Source organism: Coregonus lavaretus (genome assembly GCF_964263955.1).
Source record: "Coregonus lavaretus genome assembly, chromosome: 6".
Lineage (NCBI taxonomy): Eukaryota > Metazoa > Chordata > Actinopteri > Salmoniformes > Salmonidae > Coregonus > Coregonus lavaretus.
The window spans coordinates 26,350,478-26,365,823 of NC_139993.1; the positions used below are offsets into that span (position 1 = coordinate 26,350,478).

The 15,346-nt window shown below is 43.5% G+C and overlaps 1 protein-coding gene across 1 annotated transcript; it reads left to right on the forward strand.

The window, feature by feature from the left end:
- Positions 1-1,470: 1,470 nt before the first annotated feature.
- Positions 1,471-12,700, forward strand: LOC311130574 (transmembrane protein 47; the record flags this gene model as incomplete). The annotated part of the gene is made up of 3 exons (XM_084163341.1): positions 1,471-1,696; positions 11,810-11,950; positions 12,045-12,700. The coding sequence occupies 3 exons, from the start codon at positions 1,471-1,473 to the stop codon at positions 12,221-12,223; spliced, it is 546 nt and encodes a 181-aa protein (XP_084019467.1). The 3' UTR covers positions 12,224-12,700.
- Between the last annotated feature and the right edge of the window lie 2,646 nt (positions 12,701-15,346).

The window sequence follows — 15,346 nt, forward strand, 5'->3', positions numbered from 1 at the left end:
CAAAATGTCTAATCAAACTCCAGTCTATGATCACATTTGACTGTAGTTTAAAAAATTGACACTCAACACATCACCTATAGGTCTAACATAGCCTACATGGGAGTGAAATGAACCATGAATCATATCAAATAATTTCACTCGTCAGAAAACCCCCATGTTCATTGAATAATTGCACTTGAAAACAAATGTGCAACTTTGGAATTAAGACCAATTGCATTTTTGCATCTACTCACCAATTTTGAGATTTTTTAGTATTTTGGTCCATTAATATTAGTATTTTCTAAAAGTAAAAAAACTAATATATATTTCCGTTAGTTTATCATACTACGTCATCAAAATTTAATGAATTCTAACCACTTTTAAATGGACATATCTGTAATTTCAAAGCTCACTACATTGAATCGCCACTTTAAAGCCCATTTCATAGAGAATGTTACAAACTGGACTATGTGTAGTAACGTACTTTGAAGAGATGGTGATTGGGGCTAAATAGGTGTTTGGCGTTTGGCAGTCTAAATTCAGTGTACTTGTCTTTAACTGCCATTTCCCGAAAGTCAGACTCTTCCCACACGCCAACTAATTTTTCTCAGCCTCAGAAGCATCTGCATTCACCAAATGTTGTGTGGGTATCCTTAGACTTATTTTCCAGACTTATACATAGGGAATTGTTGATATGTCCTAAAAATATATATACAATTTATTCAAAAAAATGTGCCAAAAATGGATTTTAGGTAGGTCTACCTTTCTTTAGTATTTTACAGATATAGAAACATGAAAATTTATTTATCCACAATCTGCTATGTATAAATCCGTTCTTTGAGTGTCTTAATAAAATGAAAGAAAATAATTAGGCTGACTTCATCCAGTGTCTAGATTTTTTTCTTTGCATGAGATAACAACTAATTTGCATATTTTAATACAATATTTCAGAAAAATTGTATTACAAAAAAGTAATATTTGTGTCTACATTCAACTGTTAAAAGTTGATTGTGATATGATTAGGCTAAGGGAAAATTACCCTGTTAGGGTGTGGTGCCTGGCCTTAATTGTCTCAAAGTAATAATCAAATGTGTCCCCTATATATATATATATATATATATATATATAATACCTAATTACTGGATACTTCCTTGAGGAAATAAGAATCGGTTAGGTTCAATTATAAAAATGAGATAACATATCCCCTGTTTCCTTCCATAGTACCTATGGAAAGAGACTCGTGGAAATCCCATAGGAGAACCTAGGCACTAGGACCCTGCAGGGGCCACTTTGTGATATTTCAGCAATGTGCAGTGCAGTCACATCAGCAGTTGTGGTACGGCTGCAGCGGCGTCCCTGACGCGCAGAGGCTGCCTACTCTCCACACCGCGGGGGAGAATCCCAAAATTCTTGGTTTGCGATCTGACCGCAAACCCACGATCCTCGGAGAAAGATACTTTTGTTTAGCGCCCCAAACCCCATACGCCATCCATGGCTTCATCCGGGAGTGGAACTGAGGAAGTGCGCGTGTCGGCGTTGACGCCCCTGAAGTTGGTTGGCTTGGTGTGCGTCTTCCTTGCGCTCTGTCTGGATATCGGGGCCGTGTTGAGCCCCGCGTGGGTAACGGCGGATAACCAGTACTACCTGTCTCTGTGGGAGTCCTGCTGGAAGCCTGTCACCTCGGACACATGGCAGTGCAACACCACGCTCGAGACTGGTGAGAGAGACCTGCCTCATGCTTACTAAAGTCAACAGTTATTACTGTGTTTTAACTGTTCAAATTGTGCATATGCATCTATATTGTGTTTAGGGAAAAGGTGATAGGGTTCTATTTTGGGGGCATTTGGGGACATTTTGGGGATATTTTTGGTACCCACAGTAATATTCAAAGCATCCATTGAGATGCATATTAATTCAGAGATGACAAAGGGCCCCCTGCTGCTGAGTCCACTGGTGCATCAGCACAAACACTGTTTTTCTCTCTGCTCAGTAACAATATATGATGGGGCTAAAAGGTAGAGATAGCAGGAGCATCATTTTCTCAGTATAGATTATCCGCATTCAGTTTAGACTATCTGTTATCAAATGTAAGATGTGTGCGCTCTAAAACAGCTGTCTTTTCAAAGTTTAAAATAGTTTATTTCAAAGTAAAGGGAATACTTATAATATAATGATATCAGTCTTTATCAACTTCAGTTCTCAGTTACACTCTTTTCTATTTGTCCAGCGTGCCACTAAATTACGTGGGAATTTTGCCTTGCAAGCGGCGGTCCAGCTGGGGTTTTATTAGGCTTTTGTTGCCGACAAAATCAGCCATTGTTGGGGTTCCTCCGCCGGCCATGGAGCGAGGGCAACTTTGAGAACCGAACTTCCCAGAGATCCAAATATCCTTCCGGGAGATAAGTGTAACCAGGACAACAAGTGCCGCATTCGAGAAATGCTGTCTTTCCTTCAGAAAAGGGGACTTATTTTTCATCCAGCACGGAAGCATTTGTAGAAACAATCTGTATTTCGATTATTACACCAAGTGTGTTTAATGTTTATTTTTATCAAAACAAATGTGGGCTGCTGATTGTTGTCCTGTTTGTTGTGCAGGCATTAAGTAAGTGTTTTTGTTTGTATGACAACACTGTTTTGTTTCTGTGATGAGTAACTGAGGGTGATTTTGGCCCTGCTTCTTCCCACAGTCACTCTGAGACAAAGTGCAGCTTGATTCCTTATAAAGACCTGGAGTCTCTGTGTCAGCAGCAGCCAGCATACCACATTAACTGCACACAACAAACTGCTCATTTCCTCAGGCTGGCCTTGCACTAGGCTTACATATTGATTTGACTCACAGTAATCCGTCAGTTTCTTCCCCCAATATCCAGGTTTTCTCAGTGTCATGCCCAGGACATTAAACAAATTGTGTTAGTGTTGAAATGACCAGGTTGGTACACTCAATAATGAGTTCTGCAGGGTTGTTGTGCATAGATGTGCATGTTTATTCATGTCCTATATGTCTGTGCCAAAGAACATTCCATTAATGCAGATGACAAATGGAAATGGATGACATTTGGATATTACACTCAAGCACACACACACATTCTCTCTCTTTATTACCCTCTCTATCATGCGCACGCGTACACACACACACACACACAGGGCAGAGGTCGGGTCAGATACAAAACATGCAGGGGTTGACACAGTCTCAGGAATATGGAGTGTCTCTGTGAGAATGTTTTGTGCTGATGCCAGTCTAGTGAGAGGGGCGCAACGAATGTGGAGCGAGTGTGTGAGCACTAAACAGGCAGTACTCATCATTATTAGCACTGATTCTAGTTCAGTCAGAGGTGATGATGGGGGAATATGAGACTCAGGCTGCATCCCAAATGGCATCATATTAATACCTACATACACTCTTAGAATAAAAGGTGCTTCTGTCGCAGCCGGCCGCAACCGGAAGACCCATGGGGCGGCGCACAATTGGCCCAGCGCCGTCCAGGATAGTGGAGGGTTTGGCCGGCAGGAATGTTCTTGTCCCATCGCGCACTAGCGACTCCTGTGGCGGGCCGGGCGCAGTGCACGCTGACTCGGTTGCCAAGTGTACAGTGTTTCCTCCGGCACATTGTTGCGGCTGGCTTCCGGGTTAAGTGGGCACTGTGTCAAGAAGCAGTGCGGCTCGGTTGGGTTGTGTTTCGGAGGACACACGACTCTCGACCTTCGCCTCTCCCATGTCCGTACGGGAGTTGCAGCGATGGGACAAGACTAACTACCAATTGGATACCACGAAATTGGGGAGAAAAAGGGGGTAAAATACCCCCCCCCAAAAAAGGTGCTATCTAGAACCTAAAAAGGTTCATCAGCTGTCCCCATAGGACAGGGATCATCAACTAGAGTCAGCCACGGACCGTTTTTTTTTTCTTGAGTGGATGGTAAGGGGGCCGGAACATAATTACAAATAATTTGTAGATTGCAAATTGACCGCAAGAAGCCCAAACAGATATAACATACAGATATAAAATATAATCATTTCAAACCGTGCTTACATTTGTATACTATCACATACACTCAGTGGCCAGTTTATTAGGTACACTCATCTAGTACCAGGTCGGACCCCCCTTTGCCTCCAGAACATCCTGAATTCTTCGGGGCATGGATTCTACAAGGTGTCGGAAACGCTCCACAGGGATGTTGGTCCATACTGACACGATGGCATCACACAGTTGGTGCATATCTGACGGCGGTACATTCATGCTGCGAACAGCCCATTCCATCTCATCCCAAAGATGCTCTATTGGGTTGAGGTCTAGGGACTGTGCAGGCTACTTAAGTAAACTGAACACACTGTCATGTTCCTAGAACCATTCTGAAACAATACATGCTTTGTGACATGGCGCATTATCCTGCTGGAAGTATCCATGTTACAAAGGGTAAACTATAGCCATGAAGGGATGCACCTGGTCAGCAACAATGTTCAGATATGCTGTGGCATTCAAACGTTGGTCAATTGGTATCAAGGGACCTAACGTGTGCCAGGAAAACATTCCCCACACCATTACACCACCGCCACCAGCCTGTACCGTTGACACCAGGCAGGATGGGGCTATGGACTCATGTTGCTTATGCCAAATCCTGACTCTGCCTTCAGAATGACGCAACAGGAACCGTGGCAATGTTTTTCCACTCCTCAGTTGTCCAGTGTTGGTGATCGCGTGCCCACTGGAGCCACTTCTTCTTGTTTTTAGCTGATAGGAGTGGAGCCCGGTGTGGTCATCTACTGCAATAGCCCATCCGTGACAAGGACCGACAAGTTCCGAAATGCGTTCTGAGATGCCGTTCTGTACTGCACTGTTATTTGCGTCTTTGTGGGCCGCCTGTTAGCTTGCTCGATTCTTGCCATTCTGTTTTCGGCCACAGGACTGCTGCTGACTGGATGATTTTTGTTTGTCGCGCCATTCTCGGTAAACCATAGACACTGTCGTGCGTGAAAAGCCCAGGAGGCCGTCTGTTTCTGAGATATTGGAACCACGCGCCGACGATCATACCATGCTCAAAGTCGGTTAGGTCAGTCATTTTGCCCATTTTAACATTCAATTGAACAGTAACTGAATGCCGGGGGGGGGGGGGAATCACCCGCGGGCCACATTCTGCCGGCGGGGCCGCCAGCTGGGGTACCCTGCCATAGCAGAACCCTTTGAATAACTATTTTTGGTTCCAGGTAGAACCCTTTTTGTTCCAGGTAGAACCCTTTTTCAGTTCCTTGTAGAATAAATCAAATCAAATGTTATTTGTCACATGCTTCGTAAACAACAGGTGTGGACTAACTGACATTTTCAACCTGTCCCTGACCGAGTCTGTAATACCTACATGTTTCAAGCAGACCACCATAGTCCCTGTGCCCAAGAACGCCAAGGTAACCTGCCTAAATGACTACTGACCCGTAGCACTCACGTCTGTAGCCATGAAGTGCTTTGAAAGGCTGGTCATGGCTCACATCAACACCATCATCCAAGAAACCCTAGACCCACTCCAATTTGCATACCGCCCCAACAGATCCACAGATGACACAATCTCTATTGCACTCCACACTGCCCTTTCCCACCTGGACAAAAGGAACACACCTATGTGAGAATGCTGTTCATTGACTACAGCTCAGCTTTCAACACCATAGTGCCCTCAAAGCTCATCACTAAGCTAAGGACCCTGGGACTAAACACCTCCCTCTGCAACTGGATCCTGAACTTCCTGACGGGCCGTCCCCAGGTGGTAAGAGTAGGCAACAACACTGATCCTCAACACGGGGTCCCCTCAGGGGTGCATGCTTAGTCCCCTCCTGTACTCCCTGTTCACCCATGACTGTGTGGCCAAGCACGACTCCAACACCATCATTAAGTTTGCCAACAACACAACGGTGGTAGGCCTGATCACCGACAACGATGAGACAGCCTATAGGGAGGAGGTCAGAGACCTGGCAGTGTGGTGCCAGGACAACAACCTCTCCCTCAATGTGATCAAGACAAAGGAGATGATCGTGGACTACAGGAAAAGGAGGGCCGAGCACACCCCCATTCTCATCGATGGGGCTCTAGTGGAGCAGGTTGAGAGCTTCAAGTTCCTTGGTGTCCACATCACCAACAAACTACACTTTAAAAAGAAAAGGTTCCTGGAGTATCCTTTAGGGGTTCTTCAAATTGAAACTGTGGGGGAACCCCTATAAGTTATTCGAAGAACCCTTTAAAAGGGTTCATCAAAGAACCCCTTTTAATGGATCCTTGAAGAACCTTTTGGGGTTAATTTTTGAACTACCCCCCCTCCCCTATTATTATTATTAATTCTACGCATAACAATAACAACAATAACACAATATTTTAGTTCTCAGTGTTTATTATGATTTTAGTGGCAAAGCAGAATAAAAAAATCTAAATGAGGTAAACTCCCAGCAGAGCCCCAAGTCCAATGGATATATCCTCTGGCGTGATGATGTTAATGTGTCGATGTTCTCCGTATCCATAGCCAGAATGATTTTGCAGTGCATGGTGATTGAACAGGTTTTATGTTATATTCATCAGAGGTGTAGGGAGGATGACATTTTTGTTTGTTTGTAATTGATGATTAACAAAACATGCACACAACAGAATTCATACCTTGGTTTTTGTGGTGAATGTGAATTTAAAAAACTGTTTTGATAATGGTTTTCATACACATACCTTGTCCATAATGTAGAGGCCTATGGGATAGTCATTGAAGAGGTAAGGGAGGAGGATGGTAAATGTGATCAGCATAACATACCAATACAAATTGAGATACCTTTGTATGCCTCCTCGCCTGTATACCTGCAGACACAGACACAAAAGTGAGCAGTTCAGACATCTGCACCCAATACAGCTAGCCTTCAACATATTCTTATAGCCTACATATTCTTACCTCTTTGTTGATTGATATCCATTGAATTGTCAATTTTCTGTTTTAGAAAGATTTGCACAAATATAAAACAATATCAATTTAGATTATACAAGGGACAAACCTTACCTTAAATTGAGGAGATATTTACATTTTTCAGTTAAGTGCCTGCACATGCTGTCCTTTCAAATTCAAATCCAAATTTTTCAGTTGGGCAGTTAGGCTCCCGCAAGAACCCCACCAACTAAGGAGGTTCCTCGATGAACCCCACCTCCTATGGGGTTCTTGGAAGAACATTTTGGGGGCCATTTTTAGTGCCAAGAACCCTAAGGTTTTTTGAAGAACCCTTGTTGAACCCCTAATTTTTAGAGTGTATCATGGTCCAAACACAGTTGTGAAGAGGGCACGACAACGCCTATTCTCCCTCAGGAGACTGAAAAGATTTGGCATGGGTCCTCAGATCCTCAAAAAGTTATACAGCTGCACCATTGAGAGCATCCTGACTGGTTGCATCACCGCCTGGTATGGCAACTGCTCGGTTTAGGCGCTACAGAGGGTAGTGCGTACGGCCCAGTACATCACTGAGGCCAAGCTTCCTGCCATCCAGGACCTCTATACCAGGAGGTGTCAGAGGAAGGCCCTAAAAATTGCCAAAGACTCCAGCCACCCTAGTCATAGACTGTTCTCTCTGCTTCCGCACAGCAAGCGGTACCGGAGCGCCAAGTCTAGGTCCAAAAGGCTTCTTAACAGCTTCTATCCCCAAGCCATAAGACTGCTGAACAGCTAATCAAATGGCTACCCGGACTATTTGCATTGACCCCCTCCCACCCTTTTTACGCTGCTGCTACTCACTGTTTATTATCTATGCATAGTCACCCTGACCTACATGTACATATTACCTCGACTAACCTGTATCCCCGCACATTGACTCGGTACCGGTACCCCCTGTATATAGCCTCGTTATTTTATTGTTACTCTTTTATTTTTTTACTTTAGTTTATTTAGTAAATATTTTCTTAACTCTTTTTTTCTTAAAACGGCATTGTTGGTTAAGAGCTTGTAAGTAAGCATTTCACGGTAAGGTCTACACCTGTTGTATTCGGCGCATGTGACAAATACAATTTGATTTGATTTTCCAACAATGCAGAGTTAAAGATAAAGATGTACTTTTTTTTTTATAGAAATAGTGACACAAGAAATACAGTGAATAACAATAACGAGTAAAATAACCCTTTCCACAGAGGGTTCTACATGAAACCCAAAAGGGTTCTACCTGGAACTAAAAAGGTTTCTCCTATGGCAGTGTTTCCAAACTCCGGTCCTCGAGTACTCCCAACAGCACACATTTCTGTTGTAGCTCCGGACAAAAACACCTGATTCAACTTGCCAAGGGCTTGATGATTAGTTGACAAGTAGAATCAGGTGTGTTTGTCCGGGGCCACAACAAAAATTGCACAGTTATTCCCTCTATTGTCTCAGGCCGAGAGGCACCCTGAAGGCCAATCCGGATTTTTTGATTAACAGGGATGGCTGCTCCTAAAATACACACAGGGAGATGTAATTACCGATCAGATTGGATCTTGCATATCACCATTTCCATCTGTCATCATACAGGACCTAGGATGCGTCCTAAATGGCACCATATTCCCTATATAGTGCACTACTTTTGACCAGAGCTCAAAAGTAGTGCACTACATAGGGAATAGGGTGCCATTTGTGACTCAACCCCAGATTAATAGTTAGCGCTTCCTGTCCTTCAAGCACTGAGACTTCTGGCTGTATTTCTCGCACAGAGCATGTGGGTCCATTCCAAATATCTGAGCTGCTGAAATGAGTTTCTGTATCCTGCTGTTACACAACTGATACAGACTGATAATAACCGCAGTAGCTCCTGCAATTTCAGTTGCAGTCTGATAGGGAAGAAATGACCGAAACGACTATAAAATGACCGGAATGATTAGATACAGACGAACAGGAGTTAGTGTAGCTCCTGCGGTCGGAGAGGCAGCCAGTGAGGTTGCTGCAAATGAGAGGTCAAGGGTCGTTGCAAGTCAGTACCGCATGTTGTGAAAGCACTGAGGCTGAAGGGAGCCGGAGCTCTGCTTTTTGTGGGTTCCCTTCAGCTTCCTGTGATGACAGGACCATTTTAAAACTCTAAATCGTAGAAGCCATATTTGGTCAAAGAAGTGAATGTTTGTTTGTGTTTGAGCAGCTCAGCCTGTGGAATGAAGTTCCCCCCGACAAGGGTGGGAACTGTAGTTTAAGCGGCTTACACACTGTCACATTCTCTCATTGTCGACTGGTTTGATGATTCCCGCATTGCTATAGAGGGAAATAATTTGCCATGCATTAATCTGTTTAGCTGTGATTGTAATGAACATTGTGTGATTACGTATTAAATCTGACTTTTTCTTTATGTCTAACTATTTGAGCATATTTTATAATTAGAAACCAAACCCTTTTCTGTGATGGTATTTACTTTGATAAGATATATTTCTAAAAGGTAATCAACAACCCCATCATAACATCCCTTGTTTGTTTACATATACCATTTCCCCACCCAGCACACAGATTGTTGATGAACAAGAATCTAGACTGTTACTCCCAACAATTATACAGTTATATCACTCAGCAGTCCATCAGTCCTCATAGCCCACTCAGTCTTATGTGCCTAGATGCCAGTATACCTCCCATACAGTCTAGCCTGTTAGATAAGTGTCTACGCCTAAATGTCTAAATGTTGTAGTTCCCAAGATATGTCAATCCTGGTTTAGCCAATGGAATTTCATGATTTTGCAGGAGTTTCATATTATTAGTTCAGCGCAAGACGACCCCCCTCGCCTCGCCTCTCCCGCGAAATTCAAAACCAAGGCAGCACTGAAGATGAGAGATTCGTTTTCACATGGCTAGCAGCTAGCAAGCCTTCTTTTATTTAAAAAAGTTCAGGGCGAAAAATGTAATCAGCAAAGAAAAATAAGGCATATGTCCCCTCGTTTATTGCCTCTTGGACAAAGGGATATGGATTTGTTTTACTGAAGGACCGGTTTGTTTGCGCTCTCTGTTGTAAAACTGTTGTTTGTTGGACATCAAGTGTACGGCGTCATTTTGAAACGAGACATGAGAAAAACTTCACACATGGATGAGGCGGACAAGGCTGAAGGAATCAAGAGGGCCATGTCCAGGTATGAAAAGCAAAGCAGTGTGTTTACAAATCTACATGCAGTCAAGAATCAAGCTACAGAGGAGCTACAAAATTGCGCAGTGCATTGCTAAACATGGAAAACCATTTACTAATGGGGAATATATTAAGGAGGCTTTCCTCAGTAGTTCGCAGGTTTTATTTGATGGATTGCCTAACAAAGACACAATCATCTCAAAGATAAAGACATGCCTGTGTCTGCCAGAACTGTTGAAAGGCGCGTTGCCGAGATGATTGTAAAGGAGCAGAAAACTGTTGCGTTAAAAGATACACCTGTGTTTAGTTGGCTGTTAATGAGAGTGTGGATGTGAATGACATTCCACGTCTGGCAGTTGTTGCAAGATACGGTACTGTGACTCAGAGCAGGTACGTGAGGAGCTGCTTTGTCTAAAACCCATGCATGGTACTACTTAAGGGGGAAGATGTAGCAAAAGCCTTCACAGATCATTTCGAGGAGAGAGGTGTCGATATTAAAAACATATTCGCTATTACAACTGACAGTGCCCTCGCTATGGTGGGGAAACATAAAGGATTCGCAGAGCTGATTGAAGATAAGATTGGCCACCCCGTGGTTAAATGTCATTATCATTCAGCAAGACAATCTGTGTTCCAAGATCAAGCCCGTGGTGCTAATGGACAGCGCCTCTGTTTAGCGAACTATGGAATTCTTCCGTTTGTGGGCACTTAGATATTCAATAGACACAATGAGTTGTAATGCACATATGAAAATCATAACTGGCACGCAGATCATTAGAAATGGTAGGGTAAATTGGCACTCCACACAAAAAAGTTTGCCGAACCCTGGTCTAGCAGCTAGCTATGTGAGACTAAGCTTGTTAACATTCTATCGTGTAGGGTGAAGTTTGTCCAAGTAGACGCTGTTCTTGGGTCATTTTGCATTTCCCCCACTTATGGCTGATGCTAGATCTGCACAGATGGGAAACTTCACCACCCAGCACATTGTATCCAAGCTTTCTCCCCAAATACCGCCTATTACATTCTATACCATATCTATCCCTTATTCCTCAACCCACCAACATTTTTATTCTACCAAGATTATTTTTCATTCCATACATGTAGTGAAGTGGCTCGATATAGTAGGCCTAGCTAGTAGCTCTCTCTGCCTCTCTCTCTCAACCCCCTCTGTGTCTCTAGCCCCCTCTCCTATCCCTGTTAGCATTCCAGCGAGTGCTATTTCTAGTCTCTACTTTAGTTGAATGTTTTGCAGTTCTTCTGAATGAAACGCTGAGACTGCTGCTGACTTTGCATGGGGCAGGCAGGATGGATACCTATTACCATAATCACCCAGATAATTACTTTGTCTACTTCTGCTGCTGCACTGGGATTCATTAAGAAGCCTAGCAGTGAGAGTGTGTGAGAGACGGAGAGAGCGCCTATGTGTGTGTGTGTGAGAGAGAGAGAAAGTGTGTGTGTCTGTGTGCGCATGCGTGTGTTCGTTTTCGTCCATTCTTCTGCGTTGGGTAAAGATCAGATTTTAGTGCAGGGTTAACATTCTTGGACCATACACCACACTGTAAACATGGATCACTAGGCTTATAACCCCACGAAAACATTTTCCTGGCAAATCTCTGTCAAATTCTCAGAATACTCTTCCTATACCCATGAGGAATAGGAAGCACTCTGTTACCAGATGGTGTGTGTGCAATGTGATTTTTCACCTGCATGACTTTCATGTCGGTGGCTGTGCCATTTTTCACTGTGGCTGTGTGCCCCCCCCCTCTCTCTCAGACTGGCAGATTGCCACGCTGGTCCTGTTGCTGGGTGGTGCAGCCCTCATCCTGTTCTCCTTCCTGGTGGCCCTGGTGTCAGTGTGTGTCGGTTCCAGGAGCCACTGCTACAGACCCATCGCTGTCATGCTGTTCGCTGCAGGTACAGTATTGAATCTTCCTTATTCTCTTATTTTCTTTTCATTTCATGTGCTCCATTTCTCTCCTTCACTCACATCCTCCTCTCTCCCTAACAGTGGTGCTCCAGGTCTGCGGTTTGATCCTCTACCCCATTAAGTTCATTGAGACGGTCAGCCTGAGGATATACCACGAGTTCAACTGGGGCTATGGCCTCGCCTGGGGGGCCACCATCTTCTCTTTTGGAGGGGCCATTCTCTACTGCCTCAACCCCAAGGACTATGACGACTACTACTAAACCCTGCAAGATTAGAGAGGAGGAGAGCCCTCTACACAACTTCATGTTCCCCCCACACTCACTGTGATAGCAGCTGAAACTCTGAACTTTATAGAACTGGTAGAGAAAATACATATTCACACACATCGATTGGCGAATCAACAACAGTAGTGTCTATCTATACAGTCAAACCTTCACAATCCTGTACTATACCAGACTTAAAGGAACACTCTATAGCACAGTATGAGGTTGTGGTCTCCACGGGCATCTCCGCCTGTGTTGTGACCAACATCAACCATAGGCTAAGTGGTGAGGCTAAAGAGCCAATTTGACAGTTCAATGGAATCCTAATTATCAATCAGATGCATCAGTGAAATCATGTCCACATTCTGAGCCAACAGTAGGTCCCCTTTAACATAGGAACTCCAGTAGGAATTGGCAGCACAATGCTTTGTCATTAATAAACCACAGAGAACAGATGGATTAGCTGATCTAATACAGAGACGAGAGGGAGGAGAAGGGACGGTTGAGAGTGACAGACACACAGAACAATCAGAGAGCAGAGGGATGGGCCAGATAGACAGATTGATCTTGAGGAGGAAAGGAAGGTGACTCACCTAAGGAAAGGAATCAAGGATGCATGCCATCACCCCCTCTAATATATGTGATTACCTTTGCTTTTGCCTTTCTTTCATCTGTGCTAATCTAAAGTAAGATTGGATGGGTTAAGGTAGGCAGCAAAGAGTAATTTGCTTTCACCTATACTGCTCCTCTAGATCAGTGCAGATGAAGGGAAGGAGACAAGGGAAGGAAGCCACTATAGACTATTGGTACATGCCCCAATGCCACAAACAAGATATGGTATATTTGGTTAGGCCAGAGCTCACGATACATTCCATGCAAAGTATTACTGGTTAAACATTAGCACAGGCCATACACACACACACACACACATACCACATGCACACATACCACACGACACGCATACGCACATCACACACACACACACACTAGCAGCGGTAAGGCATAATCTAAGACCGGGATGGGCAACTAGCGGCCCGCCCCCCTTTTGTAGGCCCGCGGATCAATTTCCAAAAATGAAAATGAGTTTTTTTGGAACTCAGTGGGGGTCTCAACTTACTGTTGAGAGTAAGAATAGTAGAATACACAAGATGCAATTTCGAAATTTGGTTGTGCATCAGCAGTTTATATTTTCTTATGTCAGTCACTGACACAGTCACTCAATAAGCCCATGTCAGCAAATTTTTTTTAGATTGGTAGTTAGTCTAGCCAGCTATATAAAGTTGTAGTAATCATGGTCGAATTACCGACCGGGGGGCCCCATTGATTTTGTTAGTCACTCTCACTCAGATATCATATTAAAAACTGCAAACATTTCTCTCCACCCAAGGCAAAATGTGTAGGATTGCAGAAAATTAGCTATAAAACTCCTGTTTCTCTCCACCCATGGAAAAAGGAATTGCATGAAATTTGTTATAAAATTGCTAAATCTTCTCTACGCCCCATGGCAAGATTTGTAGAATTGCAGGAAATTGACTCTAAAACTTAAATTTTTTCTCTCCGCTGTCAAGAGGGGACGCTAAAATCCTCCAAGGTGTCCCCCCAACCAAATTTCACTCAGGGCCCCCAAAAGGCTAGGACCGGCTCTGACTGCATGTGTGTGTTTGGATGTGGATGTGGGTACGCAGACATGTGATCCACTGCTGCCCCTCATGATGAATTCAGATTTCTTGTGGCCCCCATCCCTAATCTAAGACCTACTGCACCCTGCGGCCTAACCCCAGCTGTGCCTGCTTCGAATAGCAGCAGTTGTAAGATATGTAAATAGAGTAGTTAAGAGGTGCTTTCGTGTGGTAAATGCATTTCTAATACAGTAAATTAGAGAAGTAGTAGTAGTTTATTTAAAGGGTCCATGTGCAATTAAAAACATACATTTCAGACAGTGAAATATGTTTGCACCAGAGTATGCTAAACACAGCTAATTTTAATCTGCGGTCCCTAACTATGCATAACTAAATACATAAACATAGCTAAATACACACATCATTCATACAGTAGTATAGTACGATATAACACAGGGGTGTCAAACTCATTCCACAGAGGGCCGAGTGTCTGGGTTTTTGTTTTAAGACCTAGACAACCAGGTGAGGGGAGTTCCTTACTAATTAGCGACCTTAATTCATCAATCAAGTACAAGGGTGGAGCGAAAACCTGCAGACACTTGGCCCTCTGTGGAATGAGTTTGACATGTGATATAACAGATTAAAACAAATACAGGAAACATAAAATACAACAAATACAATAGATACATAAAACACATTGAGACTTGAGTGCATTAAGAATTAGTCAATGTGTGCAGGATTGATGCGCCTTGATCCACACTTTGACCTCCATGGAGAAGGATTTAAAGTCGCTAGTGCTTTTTAAGGTAGAGGGGCGGGAATTCCATTTTCTGATGCCTGAGGTGGAGAATGCTGACTTCCCAAAGGTGGGTTTCCTTTTAGGAATGACACAGTCTCCGCTTGTGGAGGTTTTGTTCAGCAACCGGGTCTCAGAGCATTTTGTATTATTCTGTACGCAAATCCGCAACACTCTATTTAGTATCATATGTTGTGTTTCTTATGGTATGTATTAATTTGTGGATGTCCATCAACCATTTCGTACAATATGTTACGAATTCTAGCTAGGTGGCTAACGTTAGCTAGGCTAGGGGTTTGGGTTAAGGTTAAGTTTAGGAGTTAGGTTAAAGGGTTAGGAGAAGGGTTAGCTAAAAGGTTTGAAGTTAGGGTTGGGGGAAGGGTTAGCTAACATGCTAAGTAGTTGCAAATTAGCTAAAAAGTATTAAGTAATTGAAAAGTTGCTAATTAGCTAAAATGGCCTGCTATGAGATTCGAACTCACAACCTTTGGGTTGCTAGACGTTCGCGTTAAATGCCCATCTAACAACCCTACTTTCGTTTTTGCCTTTAGTAACCATCTGTCTTATGTAACCATACCAAACGTAACATATCATACTCATTTCAGTGTCCCGGATTTACATTTACTATGTTACGCCTAGTCTGAGGCCAGGCTGCGTTCAGAGCTTAATATGACAAAATATTTCAGAGGTGGGGGTGCAACATTG